We start from the raw sequence: 17500 nt of genomic DNA, 5'->3' as shown, positions 1-17500 counted from the left end.
AGTGACCTGTGCGCCGCTGCGCACTGGCTCAATGGGCTGGCTATGCTCCGCCATCATCCCCATGAACCTCGTCCTGGCCAGGCTGGGCTGCACCAGCTTTTCCTACAGCCACATCTGCACCTCCAATATGGGCGACCTGCGGCGTATTTTTGGGGAGAACGCTGGCGGCGGCGACGGGCGCCCAGTGCAGCTGAGCGGTTTGTTGCGCACCGCGGCGTGCGAGCTTGTGGGCAACCTGTGCTCCATCAACTTTCAGACGCTGGAGGGCCGCCTCACGCTGTCCCTCGACTATTACACCAACAAGATGACTGACGAGGCGGGTCAGACCTACTTCACGCAGCTCATCCATGTCCTCACCGAGCTGGCGGTAAGAGGCGTGCCACCGCCCTCCACCACGCATCGGCCAGGCGACGCCAACGACTGAGCGACGCCCACACGCCACTGGGTAAACCTTTGCTGGCGGCACTGCCTGCTGCCTAGCCCCGATCGCCCGCGCTCCCCGCCGCCTCACATCTTAAGCCCACCGGGTGGCGCGGTAATCCAGTGCAACACACCAATGGGGCGCCGCCAACACGCCATGCCACGCCATCGCCCACCAGCCCCATGTACCTGATGATGATGGTGATGATGATGATGATGATGTTACTGGTGACGATGATGGTTGGCGTGATGACGGTAGTAGTAGTAGAAATAGTAGTAGTAGTAGTAGTAGTAGTAGTAGTAGGAGGAGGAGTAGGAGTAGTAGCAGCAGCAACAGTGTAGTAGTAATATAATGTTAGTAACGATACGAGCAAAATTAAAGGCGTATAATGAACACTCACTGAACACACAAGCCACATCAGATAAAAAAAAAAAAAAAAAAACACAACAACAACAACATGAACAACGGCATTACATATTTTTAGTAACTGTTTCTTTTCATTACAGAAGACAAAGTCAATTAATTATCAAACATGAACTACACTAAAACACACAAGATTGTTATCACTGAAAAGTTTCGTTTTCTCTCGCAGGAGGAGAAGAAAATGTTACCAGGCTTTTCATTACAGACTCGAGTATTTTGTAGTGGTAGGGAAAGATCTCGCGACTAGCACAAACTAGTCCTTCCCTGCTCACCTGTAAACAAAGGCAATTTGTTTCTGTGTAAAATATAATTCCATGTTTCGAATTTTTCTTTTATTTTTTCCCATGAAAAATCATAAAAAAAAAAATATTTGATTATTCAAGTAACTCACCAACTCGGCTGAAGTTCAGTGTCTGGACCAGCAGCACTGAGTTGTGAGGCGCAGTCTTCACTGTCATACCGTACATCCCAACACGCCAATAAGTACATAAATAATACCCAGTTAGCGACAGCCGGTCACACAACAAAAATACACAACAAAATAATTAACAACAAAAGTAATCTAAATTTATATAGTTTCACATGAACTTCACTAACCTCTTCATCCAGCGAGACACCAACTCTAAGGAACAATAATTATGAAAACAAGAAAAACAATGATAATACTTTACTATACCTTGAGTTATCATTTGACCTCGCCTGGTCCTTGAGAGCACCACACAGGGCATCTTCAACCTGAAGGCGAGTGGCGGCCAGGTCTCGTGAGAGTGACAGTGACGCCTTCCGTCCGACTGGTCCTGGTAAATAAAACAGTGACGTTACGCTCTGGTGACAGAATAATTGGTTGACTCAAAGCAATGTTTGTGAGGAAGATTGGCAAAGGGCAGGGCTGCAGTAACCAGAACTCTGCCAAGATAAACAAACAGTCGGGAACGGATGATTTTTCTTAGGACGTTATGTTAAGCAGTGTTAGTGAAGAAGATTGACAAGGCATGACAATAGCAACCATATAAAAAGAATTTCAATTACTTAAAAAAAAAAAATGTATGTCTCAGAAACAAGTGATTTCCCAGAACAAAATGAAGAGATACTGTATAACAACCAGGAACGAATGGATTAACTTAGCGGGACAAACGTTAGTAATATTTCACTGGTATCCATTACTGTATTTGTAAGACAGATAAGAAAAAGGGAGAGTGGAAGGGCATGGGAGAATATAACATATGGAAGGAAATTCAAAAGGAGAAGGAATAAAAGAACAGAGAGAAGAGGGACAAAGGGAGACATGATAAGCAGAGGAGAAAAAAATCACAGGAAGGAGAGGGAGCGGATAGGAGGTCATGTTATTGGGAGGTAAGAGGGGAGAAAGGGGAGAGGTCACCATGGAGGCAAGGATGGATGGAGGGAGAGAAGAAAGGAGGGAAAACAAGAGAGGGAGGAAAGAAGGTCAGGCAAATTACGAAGAAAATGAAACATGATTTATGGAAAGGAAGGAAGGAAAGAAAAGTATGAATAAAAGATGAATAGTATAAGGTATCATAGAGAAAACTGAGGAAGGCAGTAAATAGAAAAAATGAAAGTAACATATGATAAGAATGAAGACAATTAAAAGTATGTATAAAGAAAAATAAAGCAAAAAAAAAAATACGATTCATCTTAAAACATCAAGAAAAGAAAAGAAAAATCAGACCAATGAACTAAGAAAACAGTAGAAAAGAGAATAAAAAAGGACATGAAAAATAAAATAAAGAAGAAGAACGGATATAAAAAATAGATCGAATAAAAATAATGATAGAGAGAGAGAGAGAGAGAGAGAGAGAGAGAGAGAGAGAGAGAGAGAGAGAGAGAGAGAGAGAGAGAGAGAGAGAGTGTGTGTGTGTGTGTGTGTGTAAAACAGTCATTTCAATGAGGCCAAAATGTATGCCAAGTAAATATGAAAATAGGTCAACGAGCGTTCCCTTGTTGCCAGTCACTGAGGGAGAGAGGGAGAGGGAAGCAGGAGAGGATGGGATGGGAAGGAGGGAGCGGAGGAAGGGGGAAGCAGGAAGTCATTATATACAACTAATTTTCTTGGTTGGTTTGGGCAAGGAAGAAGAGGAGGAGGAGGAGGAGGAGGAGGAGGAGGAGGAGGAGGAGGAGGAATACAAAAAGAAAGCAAAACAGCACCAGTTCTTTAAGTCCTTGCAAGATTGTAACTACTAACTAGGTACATGGAAGAGAAATTTGATAGCACAGGAGAAGGTTACTCCCATCCAATCAGAGAGAGAGAGAGAGAGAGAGAGAGAGAGAGAGAGAGAAGGGGGAGAAGAGGAGTTGGAGAAGATTTAATACTGAAGAAGGTCATGGAAGGGGATGAAGGGGAAGGAAAGGGGAAGGGGAAGAGGGAGGGGAAGGGGAAGGAAGGGGAATTCGAAAATTAGAGTCACTGAAGGTCAGGCAGTTTTCATCAGAATGTTATGAAGTGGTGGGGGAGAAGGAAGGAGGAGGAAGAATGAAGGGAGGAAAGAAGGGGGAAAGACAAGAAGGAGGAGAAGAAGAGGCGGATTGAAAAGGGTGATCTAAAGGGGTGATATAAGTCTTCCCCATTTATTTTCCTCCTCCTCCTTCTCCTCCTTCTCTTCTTCTTTTTCCACTTCTTCCTTGGACAAGTTTAGTCTACAAAACTTGGCATGATATAAAACGAATTATGATAAACATATAGCTTCAGTGTCTCCGTGTCCTCGTTGTTGTTGTTGTTGTTGTTGTTGTTGTTGTCATTGTTCTTATTTTTATTGCTTTTCGTCATTATCATAGTCATCGCCATCATCGTCGTCGTCATCATCATCATCATCATTATTGTTATCATTATAGTCATTTCAATTTCTCATTTTTATTTTTTTTTTTCATCGTCATATCACGCATATTTCCTTTTTACTTTTCATCCTTTCACTTTCCCTGCCTTACTATTACAATTTTACACCCTCATCTTGCAATACCACTATTCATTTTCTTTTTTCCAGATATTTTCCTTTTTTCTCACAGGTATATTCGTTACTTATATTTTCCCCTTCATCCTATCCATTCCTTTTCATTTCCCCTTTTTTCCCCCTCGTCCGTATTTTTTCTCCTTCCTCCTTTACTCCCTCTCCTTTTTCATCTTTCCTTTTTTCTTCATTTTTTTCCCACTTTGACAGAAATTATGAAATCTGTTTTCCTTCTTCTTTTTCCCATAAACTCCTCCTTTCTCTATATTTCCTTTAAACAATTAACCATCTCATTCAATATAAAATAATGACAAAGAAGAAACGGTGCGATTTTTCTCACTATCTTTTTTTTCTCTCTTTTTTTTTCTTTACTTTTTTCTCTTCACAAGTGGCTGTGACAATAGGATGATGAAAGGCGATGAGAGTTCGATTCTCTCTCTCTCTCTCTCTCTCTCTCTCTTCATCCGTTAGTGTCACTTCTCGCTTTCCCTCCCCTCTTCTGTGGCTTCGTGTCTGTCATTCTATTTGTTTTGTGTGTCTTTCAGTCTGGCTATTCAACTTTTACGAAATAAATTAATAAGTGAAGATATGAATAAATAAGTGACTAAATAAACAGGTAAATAAATAAATGTAGAATAAAGTAAACCTAAAAACAAATAGATAGCATAAACAAATAAGTAAGTAAATTAATAAATAAACAGATACAAAAGAAATAAAATGTTGAAAATTCTCGGTTAATTGCAATTCACTTAAAAAGGTACACATAGGTTTCAATCCCTTATAAAGTTATCCAATCTACCCCATTCCTATAAATCTTTACTAAGTTCCACAACTGCATCACCTAAAAATGGTAACTATCCGAAACAGGTTGATTTCTGGGAAATCGTATTTTCAGCAGGAAAGCAATAACTAAGGTAGCTACGAGCAGCATCTTTAATGGGCCAAACGTTTCGACATTTCATCTTATGTCATCATCAGTGGTCTAAAATAAAATAAAACAATAAAACAAATATAAGTATAAAAGAATAAAGTAAAATACAAAGAATACAATGGTAAAATACAAAGAAAGGGATGGCTTTATGGTAAATATTCACACTATCATAAGTGGGTATGCTGACAGAGTATTGTTGAGGATGGCTTTACTTGGGAAATATAAAATTCAGTATTCTTAAACTGTGTCCCATTACGGTGGCGAGGATCATGTAAGGTTCAACCTGATCTCAGTCATTTCCGTATCCTCGCCACCTGTAATAGACACAGTTTAAGAATACTGAATCTGATATATATTCCCAAGTAAAGCCATCCTCAACAATACTCTGTCAGCATACCCACTTATGATAGTGTGAATTTTTACCATTGTAATTCTCTTTGTATTTTACTTTATTCTTTTATACTTATATTTGTTTTATTGTTTTATTTTATTTTAGACCACTGATGATGACATAAGATGAAATGTCGAAACGTTTGGCCCATTAAAGATGCTGCTCGTAGCTACCTTAGTTATTGCTTTCCTGCTGAAAATGGTAACTAATTCATAGGACTGGATCCCATCTTTTTTTTTTATTGAAACAAAGCATAACAATACCTATCCTTACCTAACTTAACCAAACTTAGCCCTTTCAGTCCCATGACGCGTTTTCATAATTATTCTGCTTACTATTTGGTGATATTCTACAACTTGAGATAGTTGTTAGGATTAAAATAGATACTTATGTTGGGATTAATATAGATACTTAAGTTGAGATTAACCCCTTCAGTATTGAGACGCATTAGATTATTTCATTTGCATTAGGAAGGGCTTATGGAGGTCAGAAGATTAATGTCTGTTGTCTTTACTACTCTAATCGCAACATATGGTTCTGAAGCTGCATAAAATTGCCCAAATAGTAACCAGAATGAATATGGAAACACGTCTTAGTACTGAAGGGGATTAAAAAAATATTTATGTTGAGATTAAAATAGTGAAGACTCTGGTCATTAATTTTCTGACATCCATAGACCATTCATAATCTATATAAAATCATCCAATCATACCCTAAAAATCATGGTAATGCATTCCAGTACTAAAGGGGTTAACCTAATTTAGCCTAACTTACCTAACCTATCCTAAGCTAATGTATTCTAACCTAAACTAATCTAACGTAGAACAAAACGTGATTACCTCTACTATTTTTCATATCCTCTTTAGGAACACCAGCTCTCCTTTACGAATGCATTAAATCACATTAGGAACCCACACCTCTCCCTTAGGAACTCCTTGATCTGTTAGGTCACCTCCACAACCTTAGCCTTTTGTGTTGAGAGGAGCGACAGAGCAGCAAGAGCCCTCTATAGCCACTACCCGTTACTAATTCAACAGTGTATGATAATATTGGGGAGGTGGAGGAATGCAGAGAGAGGAGGAAGTGCAGAAGAGATGAACAAAGTGTAATGGAAGGAAAGAATGAAGAAGAGATTAAAGAAAAGAAGATAAAGATGGAAAAGGAGGATTTGAAAAGAATAAAAATAAATATAAAGATGAAAAAGGAGAAGGAAATAGGTGGTGGAAGGTTATGGAGAAGAAAAAAGGCGATGGATATGAAAGAGAAGTAAAAATAAAGGAGAGAGAAGAGGAAAAAATAAAGACAGTAAAGAAAAAAGACGGAGAAAAGGAAGAAAAAGGAGAAGGAAAAAACACTTAAACACACAAACACTATTATCATATACTTTCACTGCACATTTATTTCAAACATGAAAACAAAATCAGATAAAACAAGAACAGATATCCATTCAATTATAGTAAATTGGAATAAATACAAAAAAAAAAAAAAACGATGAAAAGAACACTGAAGTAGAAACACAAATAATATCTACTTTCACTACGCATTATTTTCTAACATATATATAAAACTGGATAGAAAAAAAGAAAAAAAAATACGTTTAATCACACTAAATAGATAGATAGAAAAAAATATTCGGGATACATATCTATAAAAAAAAAAAACTACTTGATACCAATTCATAGATTCAGATTGCACTTCCAGTCACACCTTTGAATCTGAATGCATTAAATAGTGTCAAATAGATTTCTTTTATATATTTGAGTCTGTTTTCTATTTACATTTATTCATATTCAGTGAAATTAAATCTATTTCTTATTATTTTTTCTTTTTATTTTTATTTCCATGTTAGAAATAACGTAGCGCAGCACCACATGACGCACGCACAAACGTTAGTGAGTGTGAAGTGGAGGGAAATAACAAGAATAACACAAGTGAAGGGAAAATTGGTGGGAAATGTTGTTTTGTTTATGTTTTGAAAGTTGACCAAAATTTGTGATCTCTTGACTCTGTACTATTATGTAACTTTTGTTTTGCTTTTAGTTTTTTGTGTTTTGTTTATGTAATAGTTAACTATTTCGAAACTCTCTCTCTCTCTCTCTCTCTCTCTCTCTCTCTCTCTCTCTCTCTACTATCAATCTCAATATTAAAACAATAATACAAAAAAAAAAACAGGCACAACCAACTTTTAAACCACCACCACCGCCACCACCACTACTATCACCACCACCACCACCACCACCACCACCACCACCACCTTCCCCCTTTAACCTTCTACTGTACCTCGTCACTGAGTAAATAGTGAAGAACCACGTCATGCTCCAGGGAGAGAGGGAGAGGGAGAGGGAGAGGGAGAGAGAGAGAGGGAGAGTCTGTACCTTGACAAATTTGTAAAGTCACTGTCGAAACAAGTTTTTTTTTAGACAGACAAGACTCATTCGTGTATTGCGTGTGTGTATGTGCGTGTGTGTGTGTGTGTGTGTGTTAAAGGTGAGTACGTATATATATAATTTGTCTGATCACGATTTCTGTGTTTATTTTCTTAATTTTCACGAACAATTAATAGTAAATGATGAAACTGCCTGTTTTTGTCACTGCGTCTCTGTCTGTCTGTCTGTCTGTCTGTCTGTCTGTCTGTCTGTCTGTCTCTCTCTCTCTCTCTCTCTCTCTGTCTGTCTGTCTGTCTGTCTGTCTGTCTGTCTGTCTGTCTGTCTGTCTGTCTGTCTGTCTGTCTGTCTGTCTGTCTGTCTGTCTGTCTGTCTCTCTCTCTCTCTCTCTCTCTCTCTCTCTCTCTCTCTCTCTCTGTCTCTCTCTCTCTCTCTCTCTCTCTCTCTCTCTCTCTCTCTCTCTCTCTCTCTCTCTCTCTCTCTCTCTCTCTCTGTCTGTCTGTCTGTCTGTCTGTCTCTCTGTCTGTCTCTCTCTCTCTCTCTCTCTCTCTCTCTCTCTCTCTCTCTCTCTCTCTCTCTCTCTCTCTCTCTCTCTCGTCTCTCGTCGGTCTGTCTGTCGGTCGGTCGGTCTCTCTCTCTCTCTCTCTCTCTCTCTCTCTCTCTCTCTCTCTCTCTCTCTCTCTCTCTCTCTCTCTCGCTCGGTCGGTCGGTCGGTCGGTCGGTCGGTCGGTCGGTCTCTCTCTCTCTCTCTCTCTCTCTCTCTCTCTCTCTCTCTCTCTCTCTCTCTCTCTCAACAACAAATTCGTAGACAAAAAATATATAATCGATAACCAAAAAGAAAAGAAAAGAATTAATGAATAAATTACTGATTGAATGAAGGAATAAATGAATAAACAAAGGAAAAATATATAAAAACAGATAAATAATTGTTAGTCATATTTTTTCATTTCAACAAAAAAAAAAATATGAAAAAACTTTATTATGAAACAATGACCTCGTATATAAAAATAAGGAGGGAGAGAAAAAGAGAGGGAAAAAGAGAAAGAGAGAGAGAGAGAAAAAAAAGTTACGTTGGTACAATTCTGTGTGAAACGTTTTTGCAAACTTGTTATACTTTCATTTTCAGAGGGGAAGGAGGGAGGGGAGGGAAGGGGAAGGGAGAAAGGAGTGGAGGGGATGAGGGAGGGAAGGGTAGGAGGGAAGGGAAAAATGGATAGCAGTAAAGAAAATAGGTGAGAAATACTTATCTGTAAAACAACAATAAAAAAAAATTTAAGGAGAAATGAAAGAAAGAAGGGAATAGATAAAAGAGGATAAAAGGGACGGAAAGCAACGAAAGAAAAATCATGATGGAAAAAAGAGAAATAGGTCTATCAAAGAGGACACTTACAAAAGAAAAAGAAAAGTAAAAGATTTGAATTGAGTATGAAATGACAAAACGAAATTGAATAAGGAACGAAGGAAGGAAAGAAAGAAGGAATGAAGATTAAGAAGAAAAAAAAAACAGGAAAACAAAGAAAAAACAAGTACACCAATAACAAACATAAACGACAACATTTAAAACGAAAAAAAAAAAACAACACAAAAACGAAAAAGGGAAAAATCTAACTCAAACGAAGATGAAAGATGAAACGAAACAAGAGGAAAAGTAGAAAGAAAACAAATAGGGAAATAAGAAAGATAGGAAAGATTAAGGAAGACGAGGGAAGGTTACTACGCAGAAGCAAAGGTCCTTCAGTGATTAAATATCGGTTACTGTGCTTCCTTTTGTCCTTTTGTCCTTCATAGGATTGATTTAAATGACTCGAGAAACTTCCCTCCCTCGTTGCCTCCCCCTCTCCTTCTCCCTCTCGCTCTCTCTCTCTGTCTCCCTCCTTTCTTCCCTCCATCTGACCTCTATTTCCTCCCTAAGCTCTCCTCTCGTTTCCTCCTTCGTCGCCTCTCTTCACGTGAATAGGAGGGAGGGAAAGAAGGAGGGAAAGAAGGAGGGACGGAGGGAGGGAAACGCAGAGGGAGAGAGGAAATATAAGAGAAGGATAAGAGAGAGAGGGACAAGCAGAAGCAGTCCATTGTCTCTTTACGAATCAGTAATCATGGTAAGTCTCTCTCTCTCTCTCTCTCTCTCTCTCTCTCTCGAGCAGCTGTCACACTTTCCAGTCGTCCTGTGTGACCTTAATGGTAGTAGTAGTAGTAGTAGTAGTAGTAGTAGTAGTAGTAGTAGTAGTAGTAGTAGTAGTAGTAGTAGTAGTAGTAGTAGTAGTAGTAGTAGTAGTAGTAGTAGTAGTAGTAGTAGTAGTAGTAGTAGTAGCAGTAGTAGTAGCAGTAGTAGTAGTAGTAGTAGTAGTAGTAGTAGTAGTAGTAGTAGTAGTAGTAGTAGTAGTAGTAGTAGTAGTAGTAGTAGTAGTAGTAGTAGTAGTAGTAGTAGTAGTAGTAGTTATTTATCTATTTTTGTTTATTTATTTTTCTGTTTATTCTATACATACTTGTAATAATTTGTATAGTTTAAATTTTGTTCCTTTACTTTTCTTCAATTTTCTATCGTTCCTCTACTTGTGTGTCTCGTGTGGCGCCGTCAGACATTCTTCATGCAGCGACACACACTGAATGATGCCACTGACCAACTCTCTCTATTCATACACATCCTTCCCTTCCATCCATCCTTCCTTCTCAATTCTCTTCTTCCCCTGACACCTATAATCTAACTTGACCTAATCTAACCCAACCTTATCAATCTTACACGTATATATTCAGAGCTTCCTATCCACTCCATCACATCCTTTATATCAAACCTGAATTAAGTTAAATAATTCTAATCATATAAATTTTCCACATACACAGCCTTCCCTTCTTGTTTGCTTCACTTTTCTAAACACTTCCTGACATAATCTGACCCCAATTAACCAATCTTATAAATTTTTCTTCTTTTAACGTTCTCCCAACACCACTTAACCTAACCTAATCGTATAAATTTTTTCCTTCTTTTTACGTTTTTCCAACACATAATTTTTCCACCAGCACATCTTCCCCTACTTATCTCCTTTACTTCTCTAAACACCTGACATAATCTGACCCAAATTAACCTATCTTATAATTTTTTCCTTCTTTTTACGTTCTCCCAACACCACTTAACCTAACCTAACCAAACAAATCCTAATTTCAACCTAACCTTACCTAACCTAACCACTTTTTCAACATACACATCCCGACAATCGTACACCTTTCTTCGTATCTCCAAATCACTATCTAATCTAACCTAGCCAAACTATAACTCTTCCCACAACACATTCCTCCAAGTCTACCGCAACTTTTCATTCAACACGCTTCCTCTTCTCTCCCGCAGATGTGGCGCGCCTTCCTGCTGGTATTAGTTGTGTTAGTGGTGATGACTGCTACCGTTTACGCTGACCCGCGCAGACACGGCGGAAGCGGTGGCGGCCTAGGCGGTGGCGGTGGCCTAGGCGGTGGCGGTGGACATGGAAGTAAGAGAGAGAGAGAGAGAGAGAGAGAGAGAGAGAGTGTGTGTGTGTGTGTGTAGGATGCCGCAAGGAGGAATGATTCTCCTCTTTTATTTTGTGCTTTCTTTATTTTCTTTTTATTTTTACTGTTTTCGTTTCTTTTTTTTTTTCTATCGTTTTTGTTTTATTCAATTTCAATTTCTCTTACCATGATTGTTTTTTTTTTATTTTGATGTGTTTTTGCTTCCTCTTTAGTTTTTGTTCTGTAATGACTATACTATTTATTTTTTATCTACATATTTTCTTTTTTTTCTCTTTCAGGCGGTTTTGGCGGCGGTGGAGGATTCGGAGGCGGTGGTAAGCGCTCTCTCTCTCTCTCTCTCTCTCTCTCTCTCTCTCTCTCTCTCTCTCTCTCTCTCTCTCTCTCTCTCTCTCTCTCTCTCTCTCTCTCGTTAGTATATGCTGTTCATGATGTTATTCGTAATTTTCTGGTTATCTTCATTAATACCTCTACCTTTCTTTTACAGGATACGGCAAATAACACGACCACCACCACCAATGACGACCACTCTGCCACCACCACCACCACCACCACCACCACGGACTACCCCTGCTCTCTTTCCTCCCTTCCCTCCTTCCCTTCCTTTTCAGAACCCAAATTCCTAAATATTAGAATTATTGTCATTAAATTTGTAACTCTGATTTAGCTAGAGACTCTCTCTCTCTCTCTCTCTCTCTCTCTCTCTCTCTCTCTCTCTCTCTCTCTCTCTCTCTCTCTCTCTCTCTCTCTCTCTCTCTCTCTCTCTCTCTCTCTCTCTCTCTCTCTCTGCATATCTGACTTTTCTGATTTAAATTCGCAAGACCATATTTGTTTTTTTATCTTCTGACCTAAAACCAGGAGGAGGAGGAGGAGGAGGAGGAGGAGGAGGAGGAGGAGGAGGAGAAAGAGGAGGAGAAGAAAAAGAGAACGAAAAGGAGAAGGGAAAGGAGCAGGAGGAGAAGGAGAAGGAAGAGGAGGAGGAGGAGGAGGAGGAGGAGGAGGAGGAGGAGGAGGAGGAGGAGGAGGAGGAGGAGGAAGAAAAGGAGGAGGAGGAAAACATAAGAATACATACGAAACACGAGTGACAGGAGGCCTTGCGACACTCGTTCACTATACTACATCAATAATAAGCTATATACTTAATTGGAGACAATGGCAGAACAGATGAAGCTCCTCCCACCATTCCTCCTGGCGTTACCCGGCAAGAAATAAAACGAAAAGAAATACACCGCGATTGCTGAAAGGAACAACCGGGGAAATTTATACAGGAAAGATGGGAACAAATATCAAACTTAACTACCACTATCGTTATAAAAGAAGATGGAGGAGAAAGAGGAGGAGGAGGAGGAGGAGGAGGAGGAGGAGGAAGAGAAGCAAGACGAGTATTTTTGTAACCACTTTTTTCTCCTGTGCTACATCAGTCATCACCAGTACATTTAATTTATACTTTAAAAAATCTAGTGACAAAGATATAAACTGAAAATGTATTACATCCTGCCCTTGAGGAAAGAGTGAGAGGTGAGACGTGATTAGAAACTATTGGCGGAGGGCGGCAGAAGCAGGAGTGATCTCAGGACAACTGTGAGGTGGTGCCTGTGGGAGGACGCCAGTCAGGACACCGCCTCCTTCACCTGTCACTCCTTTGAGGCCGACGAACAAGCTTTTCCTGACAAAACTGTGTGTGTGTGTATGTGTGCATGTGTGTGTGTGTGTGTGTGTGTGTGTGTGTGTGTGTGTGTGTGTGTGTGTGTGTGTGTGTGTGTGTGTGTGTGTGTGTGTGTGTGTGTGTGTGTGTGTGTGTGTGTGTGTAAAACAATATAAGATTAATTTCCTTTTAGTTCATTCAAATGCAGGTCAATAAAGGTGTGAGAACTTGCAGAACATTTTTTTTTCTTTACTCCTGCTGTCTTTATCTGTCTTTCATCTTCATTTTTCTCTCCTCCATTCTTCGGCGTAGTTGCTTTCCTCCTCTTCCTCTTCTTCTTCCTCTTCTTCTTCCTCCTCCTCACACACACACACACACACACACACACACACACACACACACACACATCCTTTATTAAAAATTTGAAATTAAATATGGCGACTTCGCATCTTTAAACTCCACATAACCTTCCAAACAATTATCGACTCTTCTTCAATGACATTCAACTGTTCTCCTCTTTTACACTGAACATTCTCTGCTTGTCTTTTGTGTATAATCTGAGTTGGAAACTTCACATCTTATCTCATAGCATCCATGAAGTTAGGCTTTCTGATTCGTCTCCATCAGTTTATTATCATCCCCCTCCTAACTCTGGAGAGGGACATTATCCACCCATGTGTGGAGTATTCTTCATATTTATTGGTGTCTCATTCAGTTTTATTACATTGGGTGAAATCAAAAGCTTTTGTCTTATCAACTCTCCTATGCCGACTGACTGTCTCCGGCCTCTTTCTCACCACCTCAATGTTGCATCCCGTGCATGCTCTTACCAACTGTTCCTCTGACCTTTCTAATTAGATGCGTCCTCTTCTCTCACAGCATCGCTGCACAAGACTTTCTTTATTCTCTCACTCTTTTTCTGTAATACAAGAATTAACCAGTATTTTCAATCATTCATTCTAATCTTCTGTATACTCTGGAATTCCCTGCCTGCTTCTGTATTTCCATTTACCTTTGACCTGAACTAATTTGATAGAGAGGTTTCAAGACATTTATTCCGCTCTTTTGGCCAACTCTTTTGACCCTGTCCGGGAGACCATCATCTCGATGGGCCTTAATTTTTATTCGTAATATTTTTTGCCTTTGGCTGAATTTTTCTCTCGTGTGTGCGTGTATATATATATATATATATATATATATATATATATATATATATATATATATATATATATATATATATATATATATATATATATATATATATATATATATATATATATATATATATATATATATATATATATATATATATATATATATATATATATATATATATATATATATATATATATATATATATATATATATATATATATATATATATATATATATATATATATATATATATATATATATATATATATATATATATATATATATATATATATATATATATATATATATATATATATATATATATATATATATATATATATATATATATATATATATATATATATATATATATATATATATATATATATATATATATATATATATATATATATATATATATATATATATATATATATATATATATATATATATATATATATATATATATATATATATATATATATATATATATATATATATATATATATATATATATATATATATATATATATATATATATATATATATATATATATATATATATATATATATATATATATATATATATATATATATATATATATATATATATATATATATATATATATATATATATATATATATATATATATATATATATATATATATATATATATATATATATATATATATATATATGAGGCCTTTATTGAAATATAATTGCTTTTAATTATTCCTTATTCTGGTGTAGGTGTAAAATGTGGCAACACTGAGATCCTGCAGACGCAATTACACCTTATGTAAGCATACAAATACGAAAGGCGCCTTACACAAGAAGCCACCAGCATTTGAGTGTGTTACCACCACTGAATGACGGCTCAGGTACATCTCTCGCCTCTCAACATTTTATCCCCACAAAGTACGTACCTCACACATACTTTCATTGCCTTTTTTTTTTTCGCTCCGATATCTTCATTTGTCATCTACTTTCAATCTTACTATATCTCGGATTTTAAACTGCTGTCACTTTATCTTTAGCAATATCTGTGTATGTATTGCACATAAAACTTACCAATGTTTTATCCAGTTATCGTGTTGTGGTACATGACATTGGTGTTGTATGAACACTTAGTCCAGCATCTGTAGGCCTTCCCTGCCCTATGCTTCCTTTCTTCCACCGCCACTCTCTCGCTCTCCTTACCTTGCTCGACGTAACCAACATTCTCTCTCCGACATCTCTACCTCATTTTCTTAATTCCTCCCTCACTCTCTAAAGCAGGGTTCCCCTTGACAGGGGGATCGCGTAGCCTTGCCTGAAGTAACTTATAATATTAATTTTATCTCATCAATTACATTTGTTATACTCTTACATTTTTTTTTTTTTTCGGTGCAAAACAAAACTAGTGCTACATTAGTTCAATGTCATTAGGTGATATTATGGGGTGTATGTTTGCGTGCCTGTGAGTGAGTGAAAATTAAGCTGCTGATAGTAAGCCCTAAGTAGGGGGTCACATGTGTTTCAAACTTTTAGGTAAGGGGTCGCGACTGCCAAAAGGTTGGGAACTACTGTTCTAAAGGCAGGGAAAAAAGTTTTAAGACCAATATATAATGAATTAGAACATACAAGAGGTTAACGAGGAGAGCAAAAACCAATTACAAACATCGACCCAAATAAGGGGTTTCATAATATATATAGGTCAAAGAATACAGTAATAATAAATCAAATAAAGAGTCAATGAAGAGCTGGTTATATCTGGGGGAAAGATTAGTTCTAATTGGGTTAAAATTTAAAAACTTTAATTTAAGAAAGAGATGAAAAGGAATTGGTCCCTGAAGAGGGTGGTAAATGAAAGGAACAGACTCGTTAATCAGGCTGATAGAGTTGAGACATTAGGGAGCTTTAAAGAAGATTTGAAAGAACCATGGATGGGAATGATAGAATTAGGTAGCCATATTTCATACAGGGATTATAGCGTGTAGACTTTATGGCTTCTTACAGTTTCACTATTTATGTATATTCAAATGTTTTATGTTCTCTCCATCAGATGTTGTACTCTATCCTGTGCAGGTTACTGGTGGTGGTGATGATGGTGGTGATGGCGATGGCAGCAACAGCCGATACCAACACCAACCAAAAACCTGTGGGTCCAAGTCATTTTGGTTCCGGTACATATCATTATAAGTTTTAGTTGTGAGCTTGGCTGGAGAGAGAGAGAGAGAGAGAGAGAGAGAGAGAGAGAGAGAGAGAGAGAGAGAGAGAGAGAGAGAGAGAGAGAGAGAGAGTTTAAACTAAAAGAAATAACTTTTATCTTTTCAGGTGTTGGTCCCAGAGAGGGAATGAATAGGAATCACATAAGTAGGTTTTTATTTCCCGTTTTCTTTTGAAGATAGATAGATAGATGGGTAGACATATAGATAGATACAGATAGACAGATAGATAGATAGATAGATTGATAGATAGATAGATAGATAGATAGAGAGATAGAGAGAGAGAGAGAGAGAGAGAGAGAGAGAGAGAGAGAGAGTGTGTGTGTGTGTGTGTGTGTGTGTGTGAGCAAGTGCGTATGTAATTCACCACGGCCGTCTGCTGGTCACCCAGCCAGTCTTCCTCATTACGGAGCGAGCTCAGAGCTCAGAGACCGATCTTCGGGTAGGACTGAGACCATAACACACTCCACACACCGAAAAAGCGAAGCCACAACCCCTCGAGTTACATCCCGTACTTATTAACTCCCTTCAGTACTGGAACACATTTTTACCTTGATATTTGTGTACGATTAGACCATTTTATTGACATTAGGAGGGGTTTATGGAGGTCAGAAGATTTTAATCCCCCACATAAGTTTTTGAAGTTGTATAAAATCACCAAATAGTTAGCAGAATGAATATGGAAACGCGTCATGGTACTCTAGGGGTTAACTGCTAGGTGAATAGGGGCTACACATTAAAAGGCTTGCCCATTTGCCTCGCCGCTTCCCGGGACCCGAACCCGGACCCTCTCGATTGTGAGTCGAGCGTGCTAACCACTACATTACGCGGTGTGTGTGTGTGTGTGTGTGTGTGTGTGTGTGTGTGTGTGTGTGTGTGTGTGTGTGTGTGTGTGTGTGCCAGAAGTCTCGAGGGGAATTGGACTTTAAAACATTTTGACGTTTTCTCTTAATGAAGGAGTGTTTGGGAAGTTATTTCTTTTATTAGTACAATAATTGTTTTAGTATATGCTGTTTGTGTTCCTGTTGTCTTTAATTTTCTGGCTACCTTCATTTTAATCTCTGCCTTTCTTTTACAGGATTCGGCAAATAACACGACCAGCACCACCTGTAACGACCAATCTGCCGCCACCACCACCACCACGGACGACCACTCCCCTCTTCCCTTCCCTCCCTTTCCTCCTTCCCTTTTTTCCTTGAAATGTACTCATAAACATTAGAAGTACTGGCTTTAGCTTTGTAACTCAGAGTTGGCTAAGGTCTCTCTCTCTCTCTCTCTCTCTCTCTCTCTCTCTCTCTCTCTCTCTCTCTCTCTCTCTCTCTCTCTCTCTCTCTCTCTGATTTTTCGGAATAGAATTTGCAAGACCATATTTGTTTTTTATCTTCTAATTTAAGACAGGAGGAGGAGGAGGAGGAGGAGGAGGAGGAGGAGGAGGAGGAGGAGGAGGAGGAGGAGGAAGAGGAGGAAGGGGAGGAGGAGGAGGA

At 38.3% G+C, this 17500-nt stretch overlaps 1 protein-coding gene and 2 long non-coding RNA genes across 4 annotated transcripts in view; all 3 read left to right on the top strand.

Annotated features, from left to right (window-relative positions):
• LOC123509402 overlaps positions 1 to 1168 on the top strand; it is a 2915-nt gene extending 1747 nt beyond the window's left edge. The window contains exon 3 of the mRNA XM_045263695.1: positions 1 to 1168. This exon is cut by the window's left edge and continues 834 nt beyond it. Within this exon, the coding sequence (XP_045119630.1) occupies positions 1 to 424 (424 nt within the window). The 3' untranslated portion in view covers positions 425 to 1168.
• Positions 1169 to 9571: 8403 nt separating this feature from the next.
• Positions 9572 to 11746, top strand: LOC123509401. Its single transcript, XR_006676190.1, has 4 exons — positions 9572 to 9609; positions 10854 to 10992; positions 11290 to 11325; positions 11496 to 11746. It is a non-coding gene; the product is annotated as an uncharacterized LOC123509401 (long non-coding RNA).
• A 2881-nt stretch (positions 11747 to 14627) lies between these two features.
• Positions 14628 to 17407, top strand: LOC123509605. 2 transcript variants are annotated; one of them, XR_006676231.1, is made up of 4 exons: positions 14628 to 14727; positions 15877 to 15974; positions 16126 to 16164; positions 17095 to 17398. It is a non-coding gene; the product is annotated as an uncharacterized LOC123509605 (long non-coding RNA). The 2 variants fall into 2 exon arrangements; XR_006676232.1 differs by having other exon boundaries at positions 14643 to 14727; positions 15854 to 15974; positions 17095 to 17407.
• Positions 17408 to 17500: the final 93 nt, after the last annotated feature.

The sequence above is a fragment of the Portunus trituberculatus genome, chromosome 27 (genome assembly GCF_017591435.1).
Source record: "Portunus trituberculatus isolate SZX2019 chromosome 27, ASM1759143v1, whole genome shotgun sequence".
Classification (NCBI taxonomy): Eukaryota; Metazoa; Arthropoda; class Malacostraca; order Decapoda; family Portunidae; genus Portunus; species Portunus trituberculatus.
Note: the sequence above shows the minus strand (reverse complement) of the source record. Positions and strands in the feature narration are given on the sequence as shown.